Below are 26,977 nucleotides of genomic sequence, written 5' to 3'. Positions count from 1 at the left end.
GACATTTAAGTCCGTAAACTGTGTGAAAGGTTGAAACTGCAGGCTAGTAAATGCTCTGTTTTTGGTCCACTTCCTGTGTTTGGGTCAGATCCTGTTCTCACCTAGTCTGGCTATCACCAGACCAAGCTCAATCTTTTCAGATTGAACAGGGTGAAATCAAATCGCCGTCAGATGGGGCTGGGTTTACCCAGTCTAGTTCTCAGCTGAAGGGAACCGAACTCTAGTTCACTTGGAAGAGAACCTGTTGGTCTCTTTCATACTTTTGCTCAACTTGCTCATCAGTGTTGTTCATGAACGCGCTAAAAGAACCTGTTCATTAAACCTTTTCAGACTGAAGGCTTTAAAAATCTATCATTTTAATCTTGTTGCACACCATAAGACTTAGAAAGATAGAAAATATCTTTCAGAACCTTGAAGGCTCCATAATTTCACACTCTGAAATGTACACAGTGAGGACTTTTACTTTGAATACTTGAAGTTAGTGCTAAGTAAGTATGTAGCCTACTTTGACTTTAATCTTTAGTTTAGTTTTGTCACTTTTTATTTAACGTTTATTCTGCTCAACCTGAGGCAGATTATTTTGATGATGAAGACATGAACATGTGTCTTGTTTGCACGCTCTCATCTTCTCTTCAGAAACAACCGTTCAAACACAAGCTAGGAGCTACCATCACTTTTTGGCAGGTGGAAACGTGCATTTTCTGGATGTTTTGCTTCTTAAAAAATGTATTTAAACTGGTTAAATTCTTGTGGGCTATAATCTGTCAGATAGAATTGAAATCCAGTATTTTTGAGGCAGAAACAACCTTTCAGTGTAAAGGTAGGGGCTGCGATCACTTTTTGGCAGAACAGCAGAAGCGCGTGTCCCCCCCTCCCGCTCCAGGTGACTGATGGACAGACAGGTGCTGCTGTCGGTTCACTTTCCTTCTTCAGTTGTCGGATGGAAAGTTGGAGATGTTTCCAATCAGCAGAAATCAGCTGGGACAGCCAACCAACACACACACTGGGAGTCCAACCACTTTAATTAATGTTGACTTTGTGAATATTATATCTGAACTTTTAGCTTCAGTCTTCATCACAGACTCCAGCAGTTTTGGACAGTACCGAAGCCAAGTGAATGTAAAATCAATCTGAGCATCACAATTAACTGTTTTAGACACAGATATGGTCATAATAATGCTCCAAAATGCTGTCACATTTGTTTTAGAGAGAGACAGAGAGAGAGAGAGAGAGAAAGAAGTGTGAACTGTTCATTTAATAATCTTCTTCTGACATTTTATCTTCCCTGTTTGTATTTTCTGTGACTGAATGTGGTTTTAAATCTGTTGAGGTGTGTTCAGACTGAAAGCAAAGACACTGATGATGTCATACAAAGTCAGAAAATAGAAAGCAAACTGTTTCCAGAGGACACTAAAGAATGATGGAGCAGCAGGAAACAGACCAGGTCAGATAGTAAACAGCTGATTTATTCATCTGACTTGTAGAATAACCTCAATGATTGAATGCTTTTAAATGTCTGGGAATGTGGAACAACTAAATACTTGAGTAAATGTCCTCAGTTCCAGTCCACCACTAACTGATTAATGAACTGAATGTGTATCTGTTGTTCCCCTCCTGACCTCCAGGTGGCGGCGTTCTTTCATTTTAAACTTTAATCTGAAAATCCCTGACTTGGAGGAAACCGGAAGTCTCGTTGCTTCACTGTGATCTCGGGCTGGCGGCGGGATAGTTGTGTTGTTTATTAGTGAGTTTTAAACATAGACAGTATAAGAACGGTTTTAAGAAGACAGAGCTGCAGGTAAACCCGCACACACTCACTCAGGTAAACACTTTAATAATGTTCTTTTACACGGCTATCAAAGCGAATAGAAGCCAGAGCTGCGCATGCGTTAGCTTCCCATTCTGCTGTTGCTAAGATTCAGGGAAACAGAACGTCCGTTGCTGAGCAACAGTCTGCTCCGTTAATTGCTCCTCTTTAGGTCGGTGGGCTCGGTGAGATTCGGGGCTGAAGTTGTAACATTGTTGCATTTTTCATTTGGTTCGGTTTGCGTCACACTGCACTTTATCAAACGCAGCAAATAGTGGAAACACACGTCACGTGGTGGAAGCAGTCGCTTGTTGATTGGACAGAATATCAGAGGGAAACTCTCCAAAATAATGAAGCTCCACTACATTTCCACCGTGTTGGCTTTTCTGGTTCTGCTTTAGTGTTTCTAATATTTTAGAGGAAGGTGAACAATGGGAGCAGCGTCACGTGGTGGAAGCAGCCCAGAGGGTGGGGGGGAGGGGGGTCTGGGTGTCCTCCCCCAGGGAAGTTTTGAGCGTCAACAACTGTATTTTTGTTGCATTTGGATACGGTTTAATGCACCAATTTATGGTGGAAATACCTTTATTTAGCCTATGCTAAGAAGAAAACGGATGACAATTCAAAATATATCAAAAATATAATGGAAAGTATGTTGTTGCGTATCATTGGGTATTTTAAAGTGGGTATATGGAAATCCTGGAGCTTTCTTAGTGGGTGTACTGTGTATTCCTGCGTATCATGTAGACTACACCACTGGAACTAACCTGCACACCCATTACATATGGATCTGAAAGTTCTCATCCCTTAAACCAGATATTTAAGTCTGTAAACTGTGTGAAAGGTTGAAACTGCAGGCTAGTAAATGCTCTGGTTTTGGTCCATTTCCTGTGTTTGGGTCAGATCGCGTTCCCACCTTAACCAGGAAGATATAGGCCTTGTGTGTAGCTTTTGATTGATATCTAGTGTCGTCAAAATCACTTTTTATTGAGTTTCCTTTTTCCTGAAATGTGAATTTAATCTAAAATGTTTTCTGTTGTTGTGAATTTGTTTAGATTCATTCCCAGTTTAATATAATGCTGTTTTCTCCAAACTACTCCGAGTTCATTGTGTAGCGAGGAAGGAAATGGAACAGTTTTCCAGCCGCTGCTTTGAGTTTGCCGACTGTTGTTTTAGTTGTGTGTGGATGTGAGGAAAAGGAGAGGAGACAGCAGCTCCTGACTATCTCTGCATGCTTTGATTTGTACTGAACAGAATCCAGAGTGAGTCCAGCAGCCCAAGTGGACATCTGCTGGATTTCGGGACAAGAGAGGAATGGAGGAGGACAACCAGAACCAGGAGCAGTGGAGCAACAAGGTCCCCAGAAGACCAGCAGCAGACTGGGACTCTGATACCAGCCATGTTCAGGTCAGTGTTCAGGGGGGTATCGCACAAAAGTAGAATTTATAAATCCAGGATAACTGATGAAGAGAGGCTTGACCTAGTCTAATCTGTGCAGCCTGGCTTGGTGCGTTTCACGAAGGCCAAGTCAGGCTGAGGAGGAGAGACTAGGTGGAGTCAGGCTGAGGAGGAGAGACTAGGTCGAGTCAGGATGAATACAACAGGTGTATATTGCTGTTCAGTTAAGTACTGTTATCATTTAAAGTTGTGACCATTATGTTATATAATCATTCATGTGACAGTTGTTACAACAATAATGTTGACATTGTTACTGTCATATTGCTGTATGAAGACTGCAGTTCATATTGTTGTTAGAAGTTTGATGAATATATTACTGCAGTTGTTGAGATAATTAGAAAAGGCTGATAAAGTTGCCAAATGTGTTTTTAAATGAAGTCAGTTACTAAGGGCAATATATAAATTGCTGTACATGTGTGTTTCTATACCAATGCACCTTCAATTATTTTATTTGATAATTTTTTTTGTATTCTTTAACGACTATAATTTGGGAGGATTGTACATTTTTAAGAACACATCCTCATCCATAATTCTCCCAAATTATAGTCTTAGTTCACTGGACCAGTAACTATATAGTGTAGACTACTGTACCTTCATGTAACAACAGGGAGAGGACACCTCAATGGTTTTTGACCTTATATTTGGCTGGGGGAAAATAACTGATGAATATACTCTGTTGCATTCATGTTTACAGGGATTAATGTTCTCCGTCAATTTCCGTTAATTTGATTTTAGAAATGCCATAGCCTATCTGAGATCGATGCAGATCCGATGAGAAAGGAAAAAAAGAAAGTGTGGGGGGGTGGGGGGGGGATGGGGCTCAGGCGTAAATCAATCCGTTGTCAAGAAAGAAAACAAAACGTCTGGCACCGTGCTACTAACAAGCTAACGTTAGCTCGTCGGTAAGAATGGGCAAGTGTCTGAAGGTCTGGCCAGAGATGTGGACCAGCTGGCGGACGAGGCTGAGAGCAATGTGGCTGAGGTTAGCACAACAAGCGGATCGGCTTGCGAGTCAGTCTACAGCTAATGAAACGGGGGAGCTGGAAGACCCACCTGCCGGTGTTAAAGCCCTACTGGTTTCCACCCTAACTGGTTTCCGTATGTTGTGTTTACTTAACAGCTGCCGATGTGGACCGCCTCTGTCACCAGATTCGCCACACAATCACAAAAATATTACTGGCGATTTTCAAATTGTTTCCATGATCTACTGTTGCGAAAATGTTTGTCTAAGTAATCACCACATCACAGCCACTTACAAGAAAAAAAAGATCTAAAAACAATATAATCATTCAAGTTTGGGTCGAGCTGGTTTCGATCTTGTGGCATAAACATAACACTCAAGTCCACAGCTCTACACAGTGAGCTATCTATGCTCTATATGAAACCGCTTCCAGTCACGTATTTATCAACTACGTCAGCAACCAGGTAACAATTTGTTTTGAGCTGATCTAAAACAACTGGTTACCTGGGCTTAGTTAGGAAATACCCGATGATATCTGTTGTGATTTCTCTATCAACACTTTTTAAATGTAGGCTATAGCTTAATGTCCACAACTTGTCCACAAAGAGCTATTCATGCAACAAATACTTTATTATTTGATGTTATTAGAGTACAAAAACGCCTTACAAAGCTATTGTGAACTAAATATTATAATAAAATGTCATTACCTGGTAAATCATTCCTGGGGGTACCCTGTATAAACCGTACCGAATGCAAGCTTGCTAGCTCAAAGTTTGTTGTTGTTTTCCGAAACAAACTGAGTTTTGCAAGGCGAGGTAATTCAGGAGATACTTCACACTCTGAATTCCTATGGGTTGTTCACCTCATCAGCATTTTCTCCATTCAAACAGAACATTTGAATCTAGTAAAACAGGGTAAACTATAATTCACTCCAACCTCCCATTAGTTCTTCTAACCCTTGTATCATTATCTCTGTATGTTTCCCCCTTGGGTCTACCAAAGGCGCCCTCAGCAGACGTCAAGCTGGAGACCGGAGAAGGAAAGGACAAGAAGGGCAAGAAGGCCGAGGAGGAGGAGGAGCAGCCTGCAGCACTTCCTGCAGCTGCTGCAGCAGCAGTGAAGGAGGAGAAGAAGGAGCAACCTGCAGTACCTCCTGCAGCAGCAGCAGTGAAGGAGGAAGAGGAGGAGCAACCTGCAGTACCTCCTGTCGCAGCAGCAGTCAAGGAGGAAGAGGAGGAGTATGTGGTGGAGAAGGTTTTGGACCGCAGAGTGGTGAAGGGAAGAGTAGAGTTTCTGCTGAAATGGAAGGGGTTCTCAGAGTATGTATGAGTCTATAATATTAATACTTTGTGTTCTTGGTCCTGAATAAATATATATATATATTAGGGCTGCAACAATTCTTTGAGTAACTCGAATAATTCGATTACAAAAAATCCTCGAAGCTAAATTCTTTGCCTCGAAGCTTCGTTAAATCAATGTAATTAAGGTTGTACGGCTCACTGTGTTTCCGCACGGAGGATTATTACTAGCGCACAAGAGGTTTGCGCTTCTGCGGACACAAGACTGACGGCCCATATTACAAATTAAGGAAGACGAAAATAGCGAGGGTCTAAAAGGGAGAGACAGGCAAGAGAAAACGACAGAAAGTTTGGGATCATTTTAAGCTGCAAACATGCTGCTACATCACCTCTGTAACAAACCTCCAGTGTACTCATCCATTCCACGGAGCCAACCCGACACAAGGTAGCTAACGTCTGCTGCTCTCGTCCACCGCGCTGTTTACACAACTAGCCTGCAGCATGCTATTTTACTAGGCTAATAGCGATGTTTTACACAACTAGCCTGCAGCTTGCTACTCTGCTAATAGCGATGTTTTACCAAGCTAAAACGAAAGCTGTCGGTTTGTAGTGTAACTTTTTATTAGTTTGCTTCTAATCTTTGGAAATGTAGCTGCTGCCGGAGACAAACCGGCTCCTCCCCCCAGCATGGCTACTTAATATGCACGTGAATGACGTCATCATGCATTCTTTATTCTTTCTCCTCACCATAGATATAGCTATGCTCCTCGCTTCTGAAAATGTGTCCACCAGAACAGTGTAGTTGAGTAGCCCTGCTGTAAACCCTCTGGTCAGTGAACAGCTCTTTTGCATATCCAGTGCAAAGAGCCAGAGACAAGAAGGAGAATTGGGTGAAAAATATTAACATTTGGGCCACCAAAAATGTACTATTGTAATGTATTTCTTTTTAAGGGTCTTGGAATTTGGCAATAACATTTTTTGCTTTTTGTAAAGAAGGAAACCAGTCTTTTGTATACAAGCGAAAGGTTTCCTTTTTTTTAGTAAACGGCAATAATAAATATTTACTATTGCTGTTTACTAAGTATTTCTTACTAAGTATTTCTTATCCGATTACTCGATTAATCGATGGAATAATCAGTAGAATATTTGATTACTAAAATAATCGATAGCTGCAGCCCTTATATATATACAGTGCCTTGCGAAAGTATTCGGGCCCCTTGAACGTTTCGACCTTTTGCCACATTTCAGGCCTCAAACATAAAGATATAAAACTGTAATTTTTTGTGAAGAATCAACAAGTGGGTCCCAATTATGAAGTGGAACGAAATTCATTGGCTATTTCAAACTTTTTTAACAAATAAAAAACTGAAAAAGTGGGCGTGCAAAATTATTCAGCCCCTTTACTTTCAGTGCAGCAAACTCTCTCCAGAAGTTCAGTGAGGATCTCTGAATGATCCAATGTTGACCTAAATGACTAATGATGATAAATAGAATCCAGCTGTGTGTAATCAAGTATCCGTATAAATGCACCTGCTCTGTGATAGTCTCAGAGGTCCGTGTAAAGCGCAGAGAGCATCATGAAGAACAAGGAACACACCAGGCAGGTCCGAGATACTGTTGTGGAGAAGTTTAAAGCCGGATTTGGATACAAAAAGATTTCCCAAGCTTTAAACATCCCAAGGAGCACTGTGCAAGCGATAATATTGAAATGGAAGGAGTATCAGACCACTACGAAGACCCGGCCATCCCTCTAAACTTTCAGCTCATACAATGAGAAGACTGATCAGAGATGCAGCCAAGAGGCCCATGATCACTCTGGATGAACTGCAGAGATCTACAGCTGAGGTGGGAGACTCTGTCCATAGGACAACAATCAGTCGTATACTGCACAAATCTGGCCTTTATGGAAGAGTGGCAAGAAGAAAGCCATTTCTTAAAGATATCCATAAAAAGTGTCGTTTAAAGTTTGCCAAAAGCCACCTGGGAGACACACCAAACATGTGGAAGAAGGTGCTGTGGTCAGATGAAACCAAAATCGAACTTTTTGGCAACAATGCAAAATGTTATGTTTGGCGTAAAAGCAACACAGCTCATCACCCTGAACACACCATCCCCACTGTCAAACATGGTGGTGGCAGCATCATGGTTTGGGCCTGCTTTTCTTCAGCAGGGACAGGGAAGATGGTTAAAATTGATGGGAAGATGGATGGAGCCAAATACAGGACCATTCTGGAAGAAAACCTGATGGAGTCTGCAAAAGACCTGAGACTGCGACGGAGATTTGTCTTCCAACAAGACAATGATCCAAAACATAAAGCAAAATCTACAATGGAATGGTTCACAAATAAACATATCCAGGTGTTAGAATGGCCAAGTCAAAGTCCAGACCTGAATCCAATCGAGAATCTGTGGAAAGAACTGAAAACTGCTGTTCATAAACGCTCTCCATCCAACCTCACTGAGCTCGAGCTGTTTTGCAAGGAGGAATGGGCAAAAATGTCAGTCTCCGATGTGCAACACTGATAGAGACATACCCCAAGCCACTTACAGCTGTAATCGCAGCAAAAGGTGGCGCTACAAAGTATTAACTTAAGGGGGCTGAATAATTTTGCCCGCCAATATTTCAGTTTTTATTTGTTTAATAGGTTTGAAATATCCAATAAATTTCGTTCCACTTCATGATTGTGTCCCACTTGTTGTTGATTCTTCACAAAAAATTACAGTTTTATATCTTTATGTTTGAGGCCTGAAATGTGGCAAAAGGCCGAAAAGTTGGCAAAGGGCCAATACTTTCAAGTAAGGGTATGTATGTATGTATGTATATATATATATATATATATATATATATATATATATATATATATATATATATATATATATATATATATATATATATATATTATATATATATTATATATGAGTGTACAGGCCAAAAGTTTGGACACACCTTCTCATTCAATGGGTTTCTTTATTTACATTGTAGATTCTCACTGAAGGCATCAAAACTATGAATGAACACATATGGAATTATGTACTTAAAGGGGTGATAGAATGCAAAACCGATTTTACCCTGTCATAGTTGAACAACGACAGTTCGGTGGGTAAATAGGACATACATAGAAGCTCAAAGTCCCACTGACACCCCTTTACTATGAAAATCTCATATTTTGAAACTGCCGCTGTAAACGGGCGAATCCCAACAAAGCTGAGTTGCTTACGCAAGCGTCTCAAAATCCGGAACCTTAAGAGAACTATGAAGGTAAATATGGTGCAAAACGTGAGAGCTTGTAGAATACAATGTGAGAACTTGCAGAACAAAAAAATTGAACTTGTATGTTAAAATTTGCACTTGTAAAATAAAAATTTGCACTTGTAAAATAAAAATGTGCACTTGTAAAATAAAAATTTGCACTTGTAAAATAAAAATTTGCACTTGTAAAAATTATTCACATTTGAAGTCACAAAAAGAAAAAAAACATGAGAGCTTGTAAAAAAAATCTGAACTTGTAAATTGAAATTTGCACTTGTAGAAAAAATATTCACAAATGTGTAGATTGATATTTGCATCAACACAATGACAGCTGCAAACTTGTAATGCAACATTTACTCATGTCTCCTTATTTTTTTACTCAGGTTGATTTTCCATCACAACCACAACTCGCGTATTACAACCTCTCGAATCTGTCACTGTACGCTCGCTCCATCACAAAGAGGCGAATCTGGCGCCTCGACTTTTGCAACACTTGTTGCGATACATTTGGTGCAAAACTAATTTGTACCTGTGGACTTAGGCTGTGGAGCTCTGATCCAACAGAACGGGGAAAGCAGGGTTTCTATCGCCAGATGAGGGACAACTCTGTCCGGCTTATTTAGCTATGTCGCATGGAAGCCTGGTTGAATAGCAAGCTAGCGTTAGCTAACTAACCAACCAGCCTGATTCTAAATAAATACCTTTTAATTATCTTAACACTTTTTAACAGTCAAACTGAAACACTGGCGGTGAGCTCCAGGTCCTGCAGACGGACCGTCACCAGCGGGTATCGGCCAGCCGGAGCAACATCGCTATTATTGCCAGAAAGCTTCGGCTGCCGACCTCGACCTGCAGTCGGAGTCCAGCGGACACGGAGAGCCCCGCACCCGGGTAGCAGCTCACCGCTAGTGTTGGTGGAATAGCAAGCTAGCGTTAGCTAACTAACCAGCTTCTAAATAAATACCTTTTAGTTATCTAAACACTTTAACAGTCAAACTGAAACACTGGCGGTGAGCTCCAGGTCCTGCAGCCGCAGACGGACAGTCATCAGCGGGTAACACGTGCCAAGTTCTGCATCCCTGCCAAGACTTCCATCCATAAGGGGAAATAATGATTTTATAAGGCAAAGTAGCTACTGTTTAATTAAAATGTAGGCTATATACATTCCTTTGTCATGTTCATCAATGATGATTATAATTTTACAACGTTTAGAGACATCAATGTTTTATCAGACTATCATTTCCTTGCTACCTGGGTGCAAATCTCGGCAGCAACGAGGGTTAAGAGATGACGCAATTCGGCAAAAAATGATTGCTGCGGCCCGGCGAGGTGGATGTAATTCTGCAGAAGCTATTGTTGCTGCCAGCGGGTGCAATGATTGGCAGTGAGGACCAACATCAGCAAAGCAAGCTGTGGTCATGGCCGGGGATGTGCCGATGCTACCGGGTGCGGGGCTCTCCGTGTCCCGCTGGAGCCGACTGCAGGTCGAGGTCGGCAGCGTAAGCTTTCTGGCAACAATAGCGATGTTGCTCCGCTGGCCGATACCCGCTGGTGACGGTCCGTCTGCAGGACCTGGAGCTCACCGCCAGTGTTTCAGTTTGACTGTTAAAAAGTGTTAAGATAATTAAAAGGTATTTATTTAGAATCAGGCTGGTTGGTTAGTTAGCTAACGCTAGCTTGCTATTCAACCAGGCTTCCATGCGACATAGCTAAATAAGCCGGACAGAGTTGTCCCGTTCTGTTGGATCAGAGCTCCACAGCCTAAGTCCACAGGTACAAATTAGTTTTGCACCAAATGTATCGCAACAAGTGTTGCAAAAGTCGAGGCGCAGGTTCGCCTCTTTGTGATGCGAGAGAGCGCATACAGTGACAGATTCGAGAGGTTGTAATCACGGAGTTGTGGTTGTGATGGAAAATCAACCTGAGTAAAAAAAAGTGCCATGAGTAAATGTTGCGTTACAAGTTTGCAGCTGTCATTGTGTTCATGCAAATATCAATCTACACATTTGTGAATATTTTTCTACAAGTGCAAATTTCAATTTACAAGTTCAGATTTTTTTACAAGCTCTCATGTTTTTTTCTTTTGTGACTTCAAATGTGAATAATTTTTACAAGTGCAAATTTTTATTTTACAAGTGCACATTTTTATTTTACAAGTGCAAATTTTTATTTTACAAGTGCAAATTTTTATTTTACAAGTGCAAATTTTAACATACAAGTTAAATTTTTTTGTTCTGCAAGTTCTCACATTGTATTCTACAAGCTCTCACATTTTGCACCATATTTACCTTCATAGAGAACAGTCACGCCCCAATATTTACATAGGCTACACAACTGACCTGAGATCAGGTAGTCTTCTGAATCTAGCTAGGTCACGCAGATCTCTGCTATTCCATTACAAAATTCACTTCTGAAACTTTTTTTATGCGAGAAATCAACCATATAAAGCTCAAATATGGGCCGCTTTACGAAAAAGGATGGCTAATTGCAAATTTTCTCCGACTGTGTGTCGGAGTTTAGTGCCGTGTTGGTGCTGCCTGGGTTGCTACGATCGCCCCTGACCGCAAGTGTCAGCGAGCTTGTTACGCCGCAATCTTTTACCGCAGCCCGCAGGTTCCAGTTAATCTTATAATGGGTATGTGTGTTGAGTTATTTAAACAAACAATCGGGGAAATAAAGCCTCTTGTCCGCGAGTCTCATTGATAGAGCCGCGGTGAGATGGAGTTCATCAATGAGAGCTAGCTAGCCTCCTCCTAACTCTGACATTCACAAAAATACATTCAATTGATATCCGAAATCGGACAAGCTTGAGGAACCTGTAATATTCATGCCGTGACGAAATTCAAACTGTAAATATACTTTAGTTATGCGAAAGTGAGCAAGCTGCGATATTTCCCCATTGTAATGAATGGGACATATAGCAAGCAGCTGCTCGTCCTACAAAGACGCCTTGCGTTCATAAAAATGCCTTAAAATCAAATCGGACACAACGGTTAGCTTTATAAGACACTGGGGAATGATGTTATATAAGTGGCGTGACGAAATTCAAACTGTAAATATAATTTAGTTATGGCGACGTAGTGTAGCTAGCTGCGGTATTTCCCCATTGTAATGAATGGGACATATAGCAAGCAGTGATGGTCCTACAAAGACGCCTCACGTTCATAAAAAATGCCTTTAAAATCAAATCGGACACAACTGTTAGCTTTATAAGACATTGGGGAATGATGTATAAGTGGCGTGTGACGAAATTCAAACTGTAAATATAATTTAGTTATGGCGACAGTGTAGCTAGCTAGCTGCGGTATTTCCCCATTGTAATGAATGGGACATATTGCAAGCAGCTGCTCGTCCTACAAAGACGCCTCACGTTCATAAAAATGCCTTAAAATCAAAGTGCCGTGACGAAATTCAAACCGTAAATATATTATAGTTATGCCGGCAGCTGGCCGCGGAGCCCCGTAGTGCAGTATCCACAAAGGGTGACTTTACCCTGGGTATGGAGCCCAGCAGGCTGCCGCTTTCTCGTCAGACTGTGTGGAGCTCCTAAAGTCCGACACGTCTTACCAAATTTCCAATTAGCCATCAAATTTTGTAAAACGGCCCATATTTCAGCTTTATATAGTTGATTTCTCGCTTAAAAAAGTCTTAGAAGTGAATTTGGTAATGAAACATTGCAGTGTCTGGAATATGAGATTAGTCTCATATTAGTCTCTAATATGTGCGTATGGCAAGTCGCTCAACCAATCAGTGCGCAGCTCATCTAAATATTCATGACCATACCATATGTGGAAGAAAAGCTCTTGTTACAAATAGGGCCAAAACACAGGGATGCATAAGGGCCAATAAAATATCAACCAGGCCATTTTCAGCCCAACCAATGTTACATACCCCATTAGGAGACCATAAGGAACAGTTTGAAATACCCTATATAATCATTCTATCACCTCTTTAACAAAAAGGTGTGAAATAACTGAAAACATGTCTTATATTTTAGATTCCTCAAAGTAGCCACCCTTTGCTTTTTTTGATAACTCTGCAAACCCTTGGTGTTCTCTCAATGAGCTTCATGATGTAGTCGCCTGAAATGGTTTTCACTTCACAGGTGTGCTTTGTCAGGGTTAATTAGTGGCATTTTTTCCCTTATTAATAAAAAAGCAAAGGGTGGCTACTTTGAAGAATCTAGAATATAAGACATGTTTTCAGTTATTTCACAGTTTTTTGTTAAGTACATAATTTCATATGTGTTCATTCATAGTTTTAATGCCTTCAGTAAGAATCTACAATGTAAATAGTCATGAAAATAAAAAGGAAACGCATTGAATGAGAATGTGGCCTGTACTGTGTATATATATATATATATATATATATATATATATATATATATATATATATATATATATATATATATATATATATATATACATACAGTGCCTTGCGAAGTTTTCGTCTCCTTGAACGTTTCGACCTTTTGCCACATTTCAGGCCTCAAACATAAAGATATAAAACTGTAATTTTTGTGAAGAATCAACAACAAGTGGGTCCCAATTATGAAGTGGAACGAAATTCATTGGCTATTTCAAACTTTTTTAACAAATAAAAACTGAAAAAGTGGTGCGAAAATTATTCAGCCCCTTTACTTTCAGTGCGCAGCAAACTCTCTCCAGAAGTTCAGTGAGGATCTCTGAATGATCCAATGTTGACCTAAATGACTAATGATGATAAATAGAATCCAGCTGTGTGTAATCAAGTCTCCGTATAAATGCACCTGCTCTGTGATAGTCTCAGAGGTCCGTGTAAAGCGCAGAGAGCATCATGAAGAACAAGGAACACACCAGGCAGGTCCGAGATACTGTTGTGGAGAAGTTTAAAGCCGGATTTGGATACAAAAAGATTTCCCAAGCTTTAAACATCCCAAGGAGCACTGTGCAAGCGATAATATTGAAATGGAAGGAGTATCAGACCACTACAAATCTACGAACACCCGGGCCGTCCCTCTAAACTTTCAGCTCATACAATGAGAAGACTGATCAGAGATGCAGCCAAGAGGCCCATGATCACTCTGGATGAACTGCAGAGATCTACAGCTGAGGTGGGAGACTCTGTCCATAGGACAACAATCAGTCGTATACTGCACAAATCTGGCCTTTATGGAAGAGTGGCAAGAAGAAAGCCATTTCTTAAAGATATCCATAAAAAGTGTCATTTAAAGTTTGCCAAAAGCCACCTGGGAGACACACCAAACATGTGGAAGAAGGTGCTGTGGTCAGATGAAACCAAAATCGAACTTTTTGGCAACAATGCAAAACGTTATGTTTGGGCGCAAAAGCAACACAGCTCATCACCCTGAACACACCATCCCCACTGTCAAACATGATGGTGGCAGCATCATGGTTTGGGCCTGCTTTTCTTCAGCAGGGACAGGGAAGATGGTTAAAATTGATGGGAAGATGGATGGAGCCAAATACAGGACCATTCTGGAAGAAAACCTGATGGAGTCTGCAAAAGACCTGAGACTGGGACGGAGATTTGTCTTCCAACAAGACAATGATCCAAAACATAAAGCAAAATCTACAATGGAATGGTTCACAAATAAACATATCCAGGTGTTAGAATGGCCAAGTCAAAGTCCAGACCTGAATCCAATCGAGAATCTGTGGAAAGAACTGAAAACTGCTGTTCACAACGCTCTCCATCCAACCTCACTGAGCTCGAAGCTGTTTTGCAAGGAGGAATGGGCAAAAATGTCAGTCTCTGCGATGTGCAAAACTGATAGAGACATACCCCAAGCCACTTACAGCTGTAATCGCGCAAAAGGTGGCGCCTACAAAGTATTAACTTAAGGGGGCTGAATAATTTTGCACGCCCAATATTTCAGTTTTTATATTTGTTTAAAAGGTTTGAAATATCCAATAAATTTCGTTCCACTTCATGATTGTGTCCCACTTGTTGTTGATTCTTCACAAAAAATTACAGTTTTATATCTTTATGTTTGAGGCCTGAAATGTGGCAAAAGGTCGAAAAGTTCAAGGGGGCCGAATACTTTCGCAAGGCACTGTACATACATACATACATACATACATACAATTCCGGCATTGTATCATGCCCTCAATGTTGAAGGTTTGGTATTTTGACACTAAGTTGCAGACCATCAAATAACCTTACAAAATGGCAATAGAAAAAAGGAATAATACAAATTAGCAATTAGAGTCAGAATGTATTGCCTAAAAACAAAGCCTGATGAGATTTTCTTCTGTCTGCACTCACCTTTCCAGTGAGGATAACACATGGGAGCCACAAGACAACCTGGACTGCCCCGACCTTATCACCGAGTACATGCAGAAACACAAGGAGAAGGAGGAAAAGAAGAAGAAGGAGGGCAAGAGGAGAGTTGTCAGTGAGGCCTCGGGAGACTCAGAGGAGCGAGGGAGCAAGAGGAAGAAGGAGGAGGTGAGCGAAGGAAAGAGGTTTCTCCAGAGTGAAGAGTCCCAGAAATGAATGCATACAGAGGGTTTCACAAATATCTTTTAGGATTTATATATAAATGACTCTTGACATTGCAATATGCAGATGCATGCACATACATGTAAAATAATAGGGGTGCAATGGATCCCCAAACTCATGGTTCGGTTTGGATCATGGTTTTGAGTCACAGATCGGATACATTTTTCGGCTCAGCACAAGAAAGGTAGGAATTTAAATGATTTACTAAAAATGTAATAATAACATAACTAGGGTTGGGCATCGAGAACTGATTCCTACTTGGAATCGTTTCAAAAATTACGATTCCATCGGACTCAACTCCACCGCTCAAAGAATCGGAATCGAGAATCAATAAGAACCGGAATCCAAAGGAAGAATCGGAATTAGAATCAGAATCGTTAAAATCTAAACGATGCCCAACCTTAAATGTAACAATAATAACTTATTTCACCATTATATTGCTGTTAAACAACCTAGTTGATCCTCCTCAGCCTGGCTTGGCCATCGTGAAACAGAATGCCAGGATGCTCTGATCAGACTAGGTCAAGCCTCGCTTTATCGGTTATCCTGGATTTATAAATTCTACTGTAGTGCAATACCACTTTAACATCACATTGATTTCATGTCATTCTGAGCCATTTGGTTTCTTGTAGGGATGTAACGATTACCGGTGTAACGGTAAACCACGGTAAAAATGTTGACAGTAACAATTACATCCGAGTAGGACTGCACAATTAATCAAATTTTAATCACGATCCTGATTTTGGCTTCCCACGATCAAATTTGCGTGATCGAGCGATATTTAAAATGCGTCATTCCGCTCATAGAACGCTCCGTATCGAAGTTTTTGCAAAGCCAATATAGTGCTCCATAAACGACTCTCCGATCACGTGCCTCCACGAGCCAGTCGGAGTTGCTCCCAGCTTAGTTTCTAGATGTAGACAGTCACAGAGTTGGACTGAGGACAGTGAAGACAATTCCACAACAGATAGCAGTCGGTCATCCTAAGCCATTTATGATGTTTACAAGTAAACGCAACATTTTGTCCCGTCTGTGTTGTTTTTCAGACAACAGCAGTGACCAGTGCTAGTTTGTGTCTTTTAGCTCATAGCTTTAGCTGTAGACTGTTGGAGATATGTAAGTGACAGTAAGTGGCAACCAAAATCTGAGTTACTATTTCGTCCGGTAGATACCGGGCACCACATGCGCCGTTAACATGAACAGAAAATTGCGATGCCTGTATCTTTCACGGCAAATGCGCATGTGTGGAAAGTGGTCGCGCAACAGCTGAAATGGCATACTTCTTAGTATCCTTCAATAAAGGATGAATATAGTACAATATGGATGTATTAGCTGGAATGTAGCACAATATGGATGTGAAAGCAGTTATAATTATCCTATGTGACTATAATATTTGTTTTGGTTAAAATTAGGGCTGTCAGTTTAACGCGTTATTAACGGCATTAACGCAAACCCATTTTAATGCCGACAATTTTTTTTAGCGCGCGATTAACGCATAGACAGTGAAGGATCTAGCTAGACCGGAAGCAAAATTACGAATCCCACTATGGCCACGCCAAGACCCGCCCTACGAAGCAGCTTGATTGGTTGGGAATAGGCATTTCTCCTCGAGTGGTTAGGATAACGGATTTGTCAGGGGATAGGACCTGAACAAATGGGGTTACGTTACCTTGGACGCCTGGCCAATAGTAGTAATTGAAGGGTGGGTCTTGGCGTGGCTATAGTAGGATTCGTAATTTCACAGACCGGAAACAAAACAGACATGAGTAGTGACTCTACAGTCAGTGAGAGAAACAAAGTGTCTCCCCTGTTCTTTCTGACCACGGTGGGAAACCTGTAGCAGGAAAAGTTAACTCTCTCCTTGATTTTACGTTGGTTATGGAGAACGAGAACCAGGAAATGAGTCGGGGGAAACCATAGTCGCTATGACAACCAGACACGCTCACCTCAGGCATGAGGCAGTACTATCTGCAGTGGAAAATGGAGGTACACACGTACGTCCACAACGCAGCCGGCACAGGCGGGAGAGAGAGAGATACCTGTCAAATATGCTATATACATTAGATTTAGTATGTAGTTTATACTTTTTTCGTGTATTTGTTTTCTGATTTTAACGCTATAAAGACCGTTGCCGTGCTTGCATTACTCCCTTACCCCTCCTATAGTCCCTATGGCCACTTGGCCAGTGCGAATGCGAATTGAAAAAACGGTTTTGGGGGAGTAGTAGAACTGCTTAGAAGTGGACTTTTCCTATAACTATGATCCTGTAACTACCTGTTCGGAAAGCGGCTATTATGTGACAGATTATTAGTTCCAAGTGAGAATGTTCGTGTGAAATTGTAAAACATTTGCACAAACCAAGCTGATCCACTTTTCCATGTTGATAAGAGCATTAAAATGGAAAAAATATAATGGGACAAAATGTGATTGTTGGGATCGGCTGGCTGTGAGTCTTCTGTTTTGTTTACTATTCTCTGTTTTGTTTCTCGGTTAGTTTTCTCCCCTCTGTGTTTTTCTGTTGGCCTGCCTCTCTCTGTGCCTATTCTGCTCTCCCCCTCCCACTGCCGCTGCCAGCTGATTGAGCGCTGTTCTGTTCCCCCGCGTAACACAAAAAGAAATCAAGGAACATTTAGAATAGATAAAAATGTGAGACTATGACATTAATGTGATTAATCGCGATCAAATATTTTAATCATTTGACAGCACTAGTTAAAATATAATAAATAATTGTGATATTTAGTTGTGATCTCAATCTCAATATTGATCAAAAATAATTGTGATTATCATTTTGGCCTTAATCGTGCAACCCTACATCCGAGGCTCCTGAAGTTGCCGCTCAGGCGCACCGCGCTTAGACAGGAGAAGGGGAGAGAATGTAGCAGCATGTTAACAGACTTTTTCCTTTATCATTCCTACCCGTTTTCGGACTTGTGGAAGTGATGTGTGTTAGGGCTTTGACTTTTGCCCAAAAATCATATTCGAAGTTCGTTTGTATATTATTATTCGAATATATTCGAATATTTATTAATAATATTTTGACCATTAAATGCCTTCAGTTAAAAAAAAAAATTAAGTCAGACCCCGGATTAAACACAAACAGTGTGCTTTCGACAGGAAGTTCGGAGCTTTCACCGTAGCCTACGTAAGTGGTCTGATGTTTATATTCGTGTGCTGGTGTGTGCGGTGTTGCCAATTTAGCGACTTTTTTTCACAAAAGCGACTAGCGACAAATCTGGCGACTTTCTGTAAAATAAAAAAGAGTCGCCAGTATTGTCCAGCGAGCACGCAATGTATTTCTCTCCCGTGGCCGCCGAAACAGTCACCTTTCTCTTTTGTTCTGTGACTGAGGAGCAGCCCCGCTCTCTCCTCATGTGCAGCAGCACTGAGCAGGCAGGTAGGAAGGGGAGAAGGGACAGGGTGCGGCGCCGGTGTAGGTAGGAGAGACAGCGGAACGCGACGGGAGAAAGACGCCACTGAGCTGGCCTGGCCCTGGCCGAGCCAGCTTTCTTTGAGAATTCGGGGGGAATGCACCGCTACCGAGCCACGGCCGAGAGACGTGCGTCGCCGCGACGTGTAGTTACATTTTGAAATGCGTGAAAAAGCCTCGGAATCTGAACTGAAAACAACGTTTAAAAGCAAACGCATTTACAAAAAACAATGCCCATAACAGGTTCGAATATTAAGGGCTGGCTAATATTCGTTCGAATATCATTTTTTTTAATATTCGAATGATATTCGAATAACGAAGTTCGGAGTCAAAGCCCTAATGTGTGTAGCCCAGAACGTAAGTTAAAACTATTCTGTAGCTTGCTAAACTGTCATGGGTTTTACTGCCTCGTTATCTTCAGTAAGTGTTCTGCTATGATGTGGAAGTTTAGCCCGTGTTACGACGTGACATTTAGAGAGAGAGAGAGAGGGAGATATATTATAGCCTTGATAATATTGCTGTTGCTGTGTTTCTTATTGCATAGCTGATAGATGTGCAGATACTGCCATTTACTGCCTCGATACTGGTTTACTGCCTTATCTTCAGTAAGTGTTCTGCTACGATGTGGAAGTTTAGCCTGTGTTACGACGTGACATTTGGAGAGAGAGAGAGAGAGAGAGAGAGAGAGAAAGAGAGACCTTGATGTGTTTCTTATTTCATAGATGTGCAGATTGTTTAATATTACTTGTGCAGCCATGTATTGATATTTAGATGGTGTGTTAGGGCAATTTGCTGGCAAGGTGCAATCACCAATAAACAGAGTAGCCTGTGGAGCCACATGCTTAGCTATAGCTACTATATGCTTATGAATCGAGGTCGACCGATAGTGGATTTTACCGATACCGATAGCTAGGTTGGGCCGTATTTGCCGATAACCGATTAATCGACCGATAGTATTTAGAATTGATACTGGATAAAAACAAACATGACACTCCAAGTAAAACAGTGCTGAACTTTATTATAAAAATAAAAAAAACTGTATTGAACCATGAAAACATGCTAAATGAAATAAATATAAATATTGAAGTCAATAAAAGACATTCATTCAAACTGAAACAAAAAGTAATAAATAACAAATAAAAACAGTTAAAGGGGTGATAGAATGATTATATAGGGTATTTTACACTGTTCCTTAATTTTTTTTCAATTCAATTTTATTTATAGTATCAAATCATAACATAAGTTATCTCGAGACACTTTACAGATAGAGTAGGTCTAGACCACACTCTATAATTTACAAAGCCCCAACAATTCCAGTAATTCCCTCAAGAGCAAGCAGTGCGACAGTGGCGAGGAAAAACTCCCTCTTGGGAAGAAACCTCGGACAGACCCAGGCTCTTGGTAGGCGGTGTCACAGCCAGCGGTTGGGGGTGTGATGAACAGCGGCGATAGTAGTCCCATTAATAATGGAACAGTGACTGGATGTAGCGGGAAGCTGCAGGGTTCAGCAGGACGCAGCATGACATTGCAGGGCATCGCTGAGCTCAGCAGGGAGTGCAGCAGGACCACGGCGACAGCTGCAACCAGGGTCTTGGTGCCAACGTTCTCCAAGGAAATACGCTGGGGGAAAAAAAAAGCATAAGGACTCCGGGGAGTAAACTCCCCAGAAGCTAGGATTAGTAAAAAGCATTTCTGGGATGGGCTGCACACAAATAGTAATAGTAATAGTAACAGTAATAGAAACAGTAATAGAAAGGGAGAGGAGAGAGCAGCTCAGTGTGTCAAAGGAAGGAAGTCCCCCGGCAGTCTACAACTATAACAGCGTAACTATAACAGGTAACTAAGAGAGACAGGTCATAAGGAGAGGTAACTTTTTCGGGCTTAGAACTCTCCCCCTGCCGGATCTGGCTTGGCTGGCCTGCCTCCCTCAACTTTATTATGTATTATTAATCTAACAATTATGAAGAGAAGCAGTTGGGCCAAACCAGTTAAGGTCTCCTAATGGGGTATGTAACATTGGTTGGGCTGAAAATTGCCCGAATGATATTTTATTAGGCCCTTAACTACCCTGTGAATATGGGTCTATTTGGAACAAGAGCTTTTCTTCCAAATATGGTATGCTGATGAATATTAAGAATGAGCTACGCGCTGATTGGTTTGAGCAAACTACATAGAAACACATGGGAGACTCGACAGCAGGTCTCATTGCAAAGTTATACATTGTTTATCGGGCTATTTCGTTATTAAATTCACTTCTGATACTTTTTTAAGCGAGAAATCAACTATATAAAGCTCAAATATGGGCCGTTTTACGAAAATTGATGGCTAATTGCAAATTTGGTATGACGCCCCGTCACGGCAGCCCACAGCAGGGGCTACCAACACCGCTGCCCTGACAGAGCTCCAGGGCCTTCAACTCCTCTCTTCCTGCTAGCTAAATGGCCCGTTGTGTGAGAGTGAGAGCTCCGTCAGCGAGCTTGTTATACCAGCAATCTGTTACCTCATGTTACACACATGTCACGCCACTTATACAAAATCTAACTAAAGATCTTATAAAGCTAACAACGGTGTCCGATTTCAAGTTAATGAATATTTGTGAAGACAAAGTGTTTCGTTAGCTGTGACAGTCCCTTCAGTCCTAGCTACAAATCACGGATAGTTGGCTTCCTTTTCGCCTTAATTCGATTATATTACAGTTTGAATTTTGTCACGCCACTTACACAACATCTAACTATATGTCTTATAAAGCTAACAACGGTGTCCGATTTCAATTTAATGAATATTTGTGAAGACAAAGTGTTTCGTTAGCTGTGACTGTCCCTTCAATCCTAGCTACAAATCACGGATAGTTAGCTTCCTTTTCGCCTTAAAGTGATGGTTCGGAGTAATTTCACCCTAGGGTCCTTTGCACCATGATCTCGAGCCAAACAGCCCCCCAGAAGCTTTTTTCACCTGGGTCGAACATTGGGAGCGTTATCGTAGCGTAGCGTTATCAGCTGAATAGCTTAGCGCAGAGGCTAATGGATCCGAAGTGTCTCTTAACATTACCCCACTAATAATGCCCGAAATGATACCAAACGTCTACAGTAGTACAAATAGGTTATGCACTCATAAAACGATGGATTGTAAAATTTGTAAGTACACCAGAAGTTTATGTAAATAACACTTGCCTGCTGGCTTCTGCTCTCTGCTGCTGCTGCTGCTGTTACTACCGGGCAGTAAGAGTGCTTAGGGACATTTACAAATTACAACACCGAAAAGAGATGCAACAAAAATATTTATTAATTTAATGATTAAATAAGGTAATGTCTCCAAACTTACCTCAATTATTACTTGTCTCCTGCTAGTTATACTACAGCACTTACTTTAAAAAATAAGTTAAATTAAAAAATATTTTTGTTGCATCTCTTTTCGGTGTTGTAATTTGTAGATGTCCCTAAGCACTCGTCTTACAGCAGCAACAACAACAACAGAGAGCAGAAGCCAGCAGGCAAGTGTTATTTTACCTGGTAATTCTTATAAACTTTTACAATCCATGGCGCTCTTTAATGCATAACATATACTATATTAGTGTAGACCTTTGGTATCAGTACGTGTCATTTTTGGGTAATGTTAAGAGACACGCCGAATCCATTACGCCTGAGCTATTCGAACTGCTCACCCGCTAACTCTCCCAATGTTAGACCCAGGTGAAAAAAGCTTCTGGGGGGTGTTTGGCTCGAGGTCATGGTGCAAAGGACCCTAGGGTGAAATTACTCCGAACCATCACTTTAATTCGATTATATTACAGTTTGAATTTCGTCACGCCACTTACACAACATCTAACTAAAGGTCTTATAAAGCTAACAACGGTGTCCGATTTCAAGTTAATGGATATTTGTGAATTCCAGATTCACATCTTTAAATACACAACCCATCACCATATTTAAAAAAAATTATCTGTTAAAAATGAGCTAAACAATTTCACACCGGATATAACATTAGCTACAGCTTTAGCTGTAGTTTAGCTACAACCTGCCCACTTCAAATGCCCACTTCAACACTTCGTAAAGGTTTATAAATTATAGCTAGCATACTTACAGGTTGTGGTTGTGAATCTCCGTGATGACCAGACAGAGTCGGAACTGCACTGTCTTTCAGAATTAAACGGTTTGAAAATCCTGAATTGAACTGTTGCAGGTTCAGGAAGCAGTCCTCCATAAAATGAACAGAACACAACATAAGGTTGGGGTTGTAGTCCTGGGGAATAGTGCCAAAAACAAATTTTAACCACTGACTCTTAAATTCATCGTCTTTTGGAAGACGAAAAAGAGGAAATTTCCCTGTGCACTGACGAATACAGCGTCTCCTGGACATGACCGAGACTCTCAACTCTCCAGCCGCTCTGGGTCTAACAAACTTGAATTAGTGGTGGCGGTGGGGGGGGAGGGGAGCTTAGCAGCTAGGCGAGCTTTATAACTTCTGTTACGAGCTGACGTCAGCTCGTCACAGAAGAAAAGTCTTCACTACAATAGAGCTTTTGGGAGCAGTTTGTGAACAGTGTTTTCTGCTGGAAATGGAAACTACCTTTGGGGTGGACTTTGGGCTTTTTCACTTTTTAAACCTATTACATGCCCAAAAAACATATACAACACAGTTAAGGAAAGGGAAAAAGCCAAAAAGCATAATATCACCTCTTTAAACTACAACTCAGAGTTGTTTGAATGACAGAAATCTGCTCAGATGAGAACTTAATGAGTGCAACAGGTCATGTATAGTACAGAACAGTAGTCTATGTTTAGGAACCCCAACACACGGATTAATAAATTCCCAAAAATGAGCAAAGATCTATCAAACAAAATGAACAAGAATTTACTTTAGATATTCCTTGTCTTATGTGATTTAACAGGAGTTAGGAGGAAACAGTTTTGAGATTAATAACATGTAATTTTCGATGGCATTATTTTTGTGACTTTCCGCCGACCCGTTTGTTTGTGGTTGTTGCCATGGTAAATCGTAGTATCATGGCTCCATTCATACTGCCTTTTTATAGTAGTGGTACATGCGCGTAACCCTGAGTGAACCTACTCCGAGTTGATTGAACCAACTCTAATCAGCTGTTCTGGAACCGAAAACTCAGAGTTTCCATCTCAGGGTAAATCAACTCAGACATCAGGGTTAGACTCAGAGCTTGTTAAACCTCCTTCCTAGAACGGACCCCAGGAAGCGCAGGAAACGAGAAAGCTGGGAGCAAAACTGCAAACGTGATGGAGAGAGCAAAAGACTGATCATTGAGAAAGAAGCAGAGGGAACTGTAAACAAAAGGACATAATATCAAACAAATAAAAAAAAACAATAGTTTACGACTACACACATGTTTTGTTTGCAAGTTTTAAGTTTTACCTTTTGTTAGTGTTTTTTCTTTGATACTTGAGAAGTTTTGCTTGGAATTAGTCACAAAAATAATCCCATAATTTTTTGTATGGAGTATAGTATTATGGGTATTTCATCAGCTGAACCGTTAACATTTGGCAAAAAACAACAAAACTGATTTAATTGTCAAAGAACATCATGAGCCGCTTTCCGACCAAGTAGTTACAGGAACGTAGTTATAGGAAAAGTCCACTACTAAACAGATCTACTAACCACTCTCCCCCAAAACTGTTTTTTCCAATTGCATTCGCACTGGCCAAGTGGCCATAGGGACTGGTAGGAGGGGTAAGGGAGTGATGCAAGCACGGCAACGGTCTTTATAGCATTAAAATTAGAAAACAAATACACCAAAGAAATATGAACTGAATACTAAAGTCTCCCGAAGAGAAACATATCTCTCTCTCCCCCCGCCACTGCCTGCTGTGTGTGTGCGAGACTGTGTGTGTGTGTGCGAGACTGTGTGTGTGTGTGTGTGACTGTGAGACTGTGTGTGTGTGTGTGACTGTGTGTGTGACGGCCGGCCGCAGGACACGCTTGTGGAGTTTAACTCCAAAAAGACAGTTAACCACAGGTTCCTGTTAATCTTATGATGGACATGTGTTGGAATATTTAAACAAAACGAACCGTCAACGGCGAAATAAAAGCCTCTTATTAACGAGAACGGTCTGAGAGAGAGGTCTCTCAGCATGAGTGGCTGAGCGTCGAGCTAGCGGCCCCGGCACGCGCCTGCTGGCTGTCGCCTCACTTCATGGAGTTTCTCAACTCTGAAAACTTTGAAGCAAATTGTCAATTCAGCATAAATTTTCACAAGACTGCCTATATTCAAAATATAAACAGTTCATTTCTCGCCTAAAACGTTGTCAGAAGCAGTGGCGGCTCCTGAAAAAATTCTCAGGAGGGGGAATTTTTCTGATTATTTAGTTGACCTACACACATTTTAAAAAAGATATGTCCAGCAACAACATGAAGACAGGGGCAGCATATAAGTCAATACCAGAAGCATTTATTGACTGATCTCAAAAGTGTTGGCTTACAAAAGCAAAATAAGTTATCACAGTAAAAATAATCAAGGGTGTTCTTTCACATTCCTCAACACTGCATAAACAATATGCATTTCCATAAATGAAATATCAGCTGAAAATACAGCATCTTGGTATTTGTTCAGATTGCAGGATCAACAAGAGCGTTTACCACATTTACAACATTTCAAAGGTAGTGCAGCCAAATAATGTCTAAGAGTAAAAGGGAAATCCACACTTAAACAATAAATAGTAACAGCATGGCAATAACAAGTAGACAAATTGTTGAGAGAAGTGGATCTTTAGAACTACATTTTGTGGAATGTAGGATATGACCGCTACTTAATAAAAGCAAAATAACGTTGTCCCAAATAGGGGAATGAACAAGTGAGGCTTGACCTAGTGTGGTCTGGGCATCTTGGCTTTACACATTGAAGACCAAACCAGAATGATGAGGTGGTGCTGCTAAGTTAAACTAAAGAATTCTGATATTACTTACTTCAAAAAGACCTCATGGTTGAATTGGAAATATGTGCACCTGAGCATAATTCACAACAAGCAAGCAGGAGCTTTTGATAGAGGCTACTGAAAACATTGATGCAAGTTATTGGTAATAAGCAATTTGTATAGACTTCCATATTCTGCCCTCTTGTATAGATGTGTGAAAATGAACAGTGATAGACATTTTGCCTGAAAACAGCATTTGAAAATAATTTCTAGAAAAGGTAAACACATCTATCTGTATGGCTTTGTAAAAATGAACAACCATATTCTGGCCATTTGTATAGATTTGTGAATATGAACAACCATATTCTGTCCAATTGTATAGATTTGTAAATATGAACAACCATATCCTGGCCAATTGTATAGATTTGTAAAAATGAACATGAACAGATTTTTTTTTTTTAATTACTTTTTTTGGAATGAAAAATAACTTTTAAACAACATCAACTGTGAACTGATTTGGGCGTGTGTGTGTTAAAGAGACAGACAGGGAGGGACAAAGAGAGAGAGAGGCTTCATTACTGAAACTGTGCTCTTCTCTCCTTCAATGCAGCAAAGCGGTCAATGACTTTCTCATTGAAATCAGGCATGTTGAGGACTAGTTCCCTCTCCATGGAAAGCATGGCCAGTGCATTCAGATGTTCCTGGCCCATTGAATTTCGCAGGAATGTCTTAACTCGTGTCAAAGTTGAGAAACATCTCTCAGCTTCAGCTGTTGTCATGTGAGTAGTTATGAGGATTTTCAACAGAGTCACAGTCTCAGAGAACGTCTCCTGGAGGTTGTAACTCATGATAACCTGGTACAGTGCCAGTGCACCACAGCAGCCCTTGAATTCTGGATTCTCATACATCAGAGAGAGTTCTGTCTTGAGCTTTGCCTTGCTCAGCATGGGGTATGCATTCACAGTGGCATTCAGAGCCTCATCAGGAAATGAATGGCAGTACCTTTCAAACATATCTGCTTGCAGTAAGATAGCACTCACAAGGTGACCAGAGAAAGAGAACCTTTCTTTGGTGTGATCCAGGATGGTGTTGCAGACCTCTTCAGACAGCCTCTGCTTCTCCTCTTCTCTCAAAGCTGTTCTGGGTCTTTTGTCTCCTGTTGCTTCTTGCAGCTGCTGTTGAGAGGAGTCCCTGAAGGCAAACAGACCAATGTGTTTGTTAGCTTTGTACAGTACTGTAGTCTATGTGATGCACAGGTATATGCAATGTATCATGTATTGTACAAATACTTCAGTTCCACTTAAAATGGGCAGGGATGCATAAAGTCTTTAGTGTTTAAGTTAGCCTTTTGGTCTCACATAGCCTGGATGTTCAGCACAGTATACAGTGGTGCTCAT

General features: G+C 40.9%; 2 protein-coding genes across 2 annotated transcripts in view; both read left to right on the top strand.

Moving 5' to 3' along the window:
• Positions 1-525: 525 nt before the first annotated feature.
• The window catches only part of LOC120544669 (chromo domain-containing protein cec-1-like), a 148,801-nt gene continuing 122,349 nt past the window's right edge, over positions 526-26,977 (top strand). The window contains exon 1 of the mRNA XM_039778594.1: positions 526-1,798. The gene's annotated coding sequence lies outside the window, so the exon portion shown is untranslated. The remainder of the gene's footprint in view (positions 1,799-26,977) is intronic.
• LOC120544676 (chromobox protein homolog 1-like) lies at positions 1,719-15,269 on the top strand. Its single transcript, XM_039778621.1, has 4 exons — positions 1,719-1,822; positions 3,059-3,211; positions 5,226-5,542; positions 15,047-15,269. Exons 2-4 carry the CDS (start codon positions 3,119-3,121, stop codon positions 15,267-15,269), a joined length of 633 nt encoding a protein of 210 aa, XP_039634555.1. The 5' UTR covers positions 1,719-1,822; positions 3,059-3,118.

The sequence above is a fragment of the Perca fluviatilis genome, chromosome 2, assembly GCF_010015445.1.
Source record: "Perca fluviatilis chromosome 2, GENO_Pfluv_1.0, whole genome shotgun sequence".
In the NCBI taxonomy this organism is placed as follows: Eukaryota; Metazoa; Chordata; class Actinopteri; order Perciformes; family Percidae; genus Perca; species Perca fluviatilis.
Note: the sequence above shows the minus strand (reverse complement) of the source record. Positions and strands in the feature narration are given on the sequence as shown.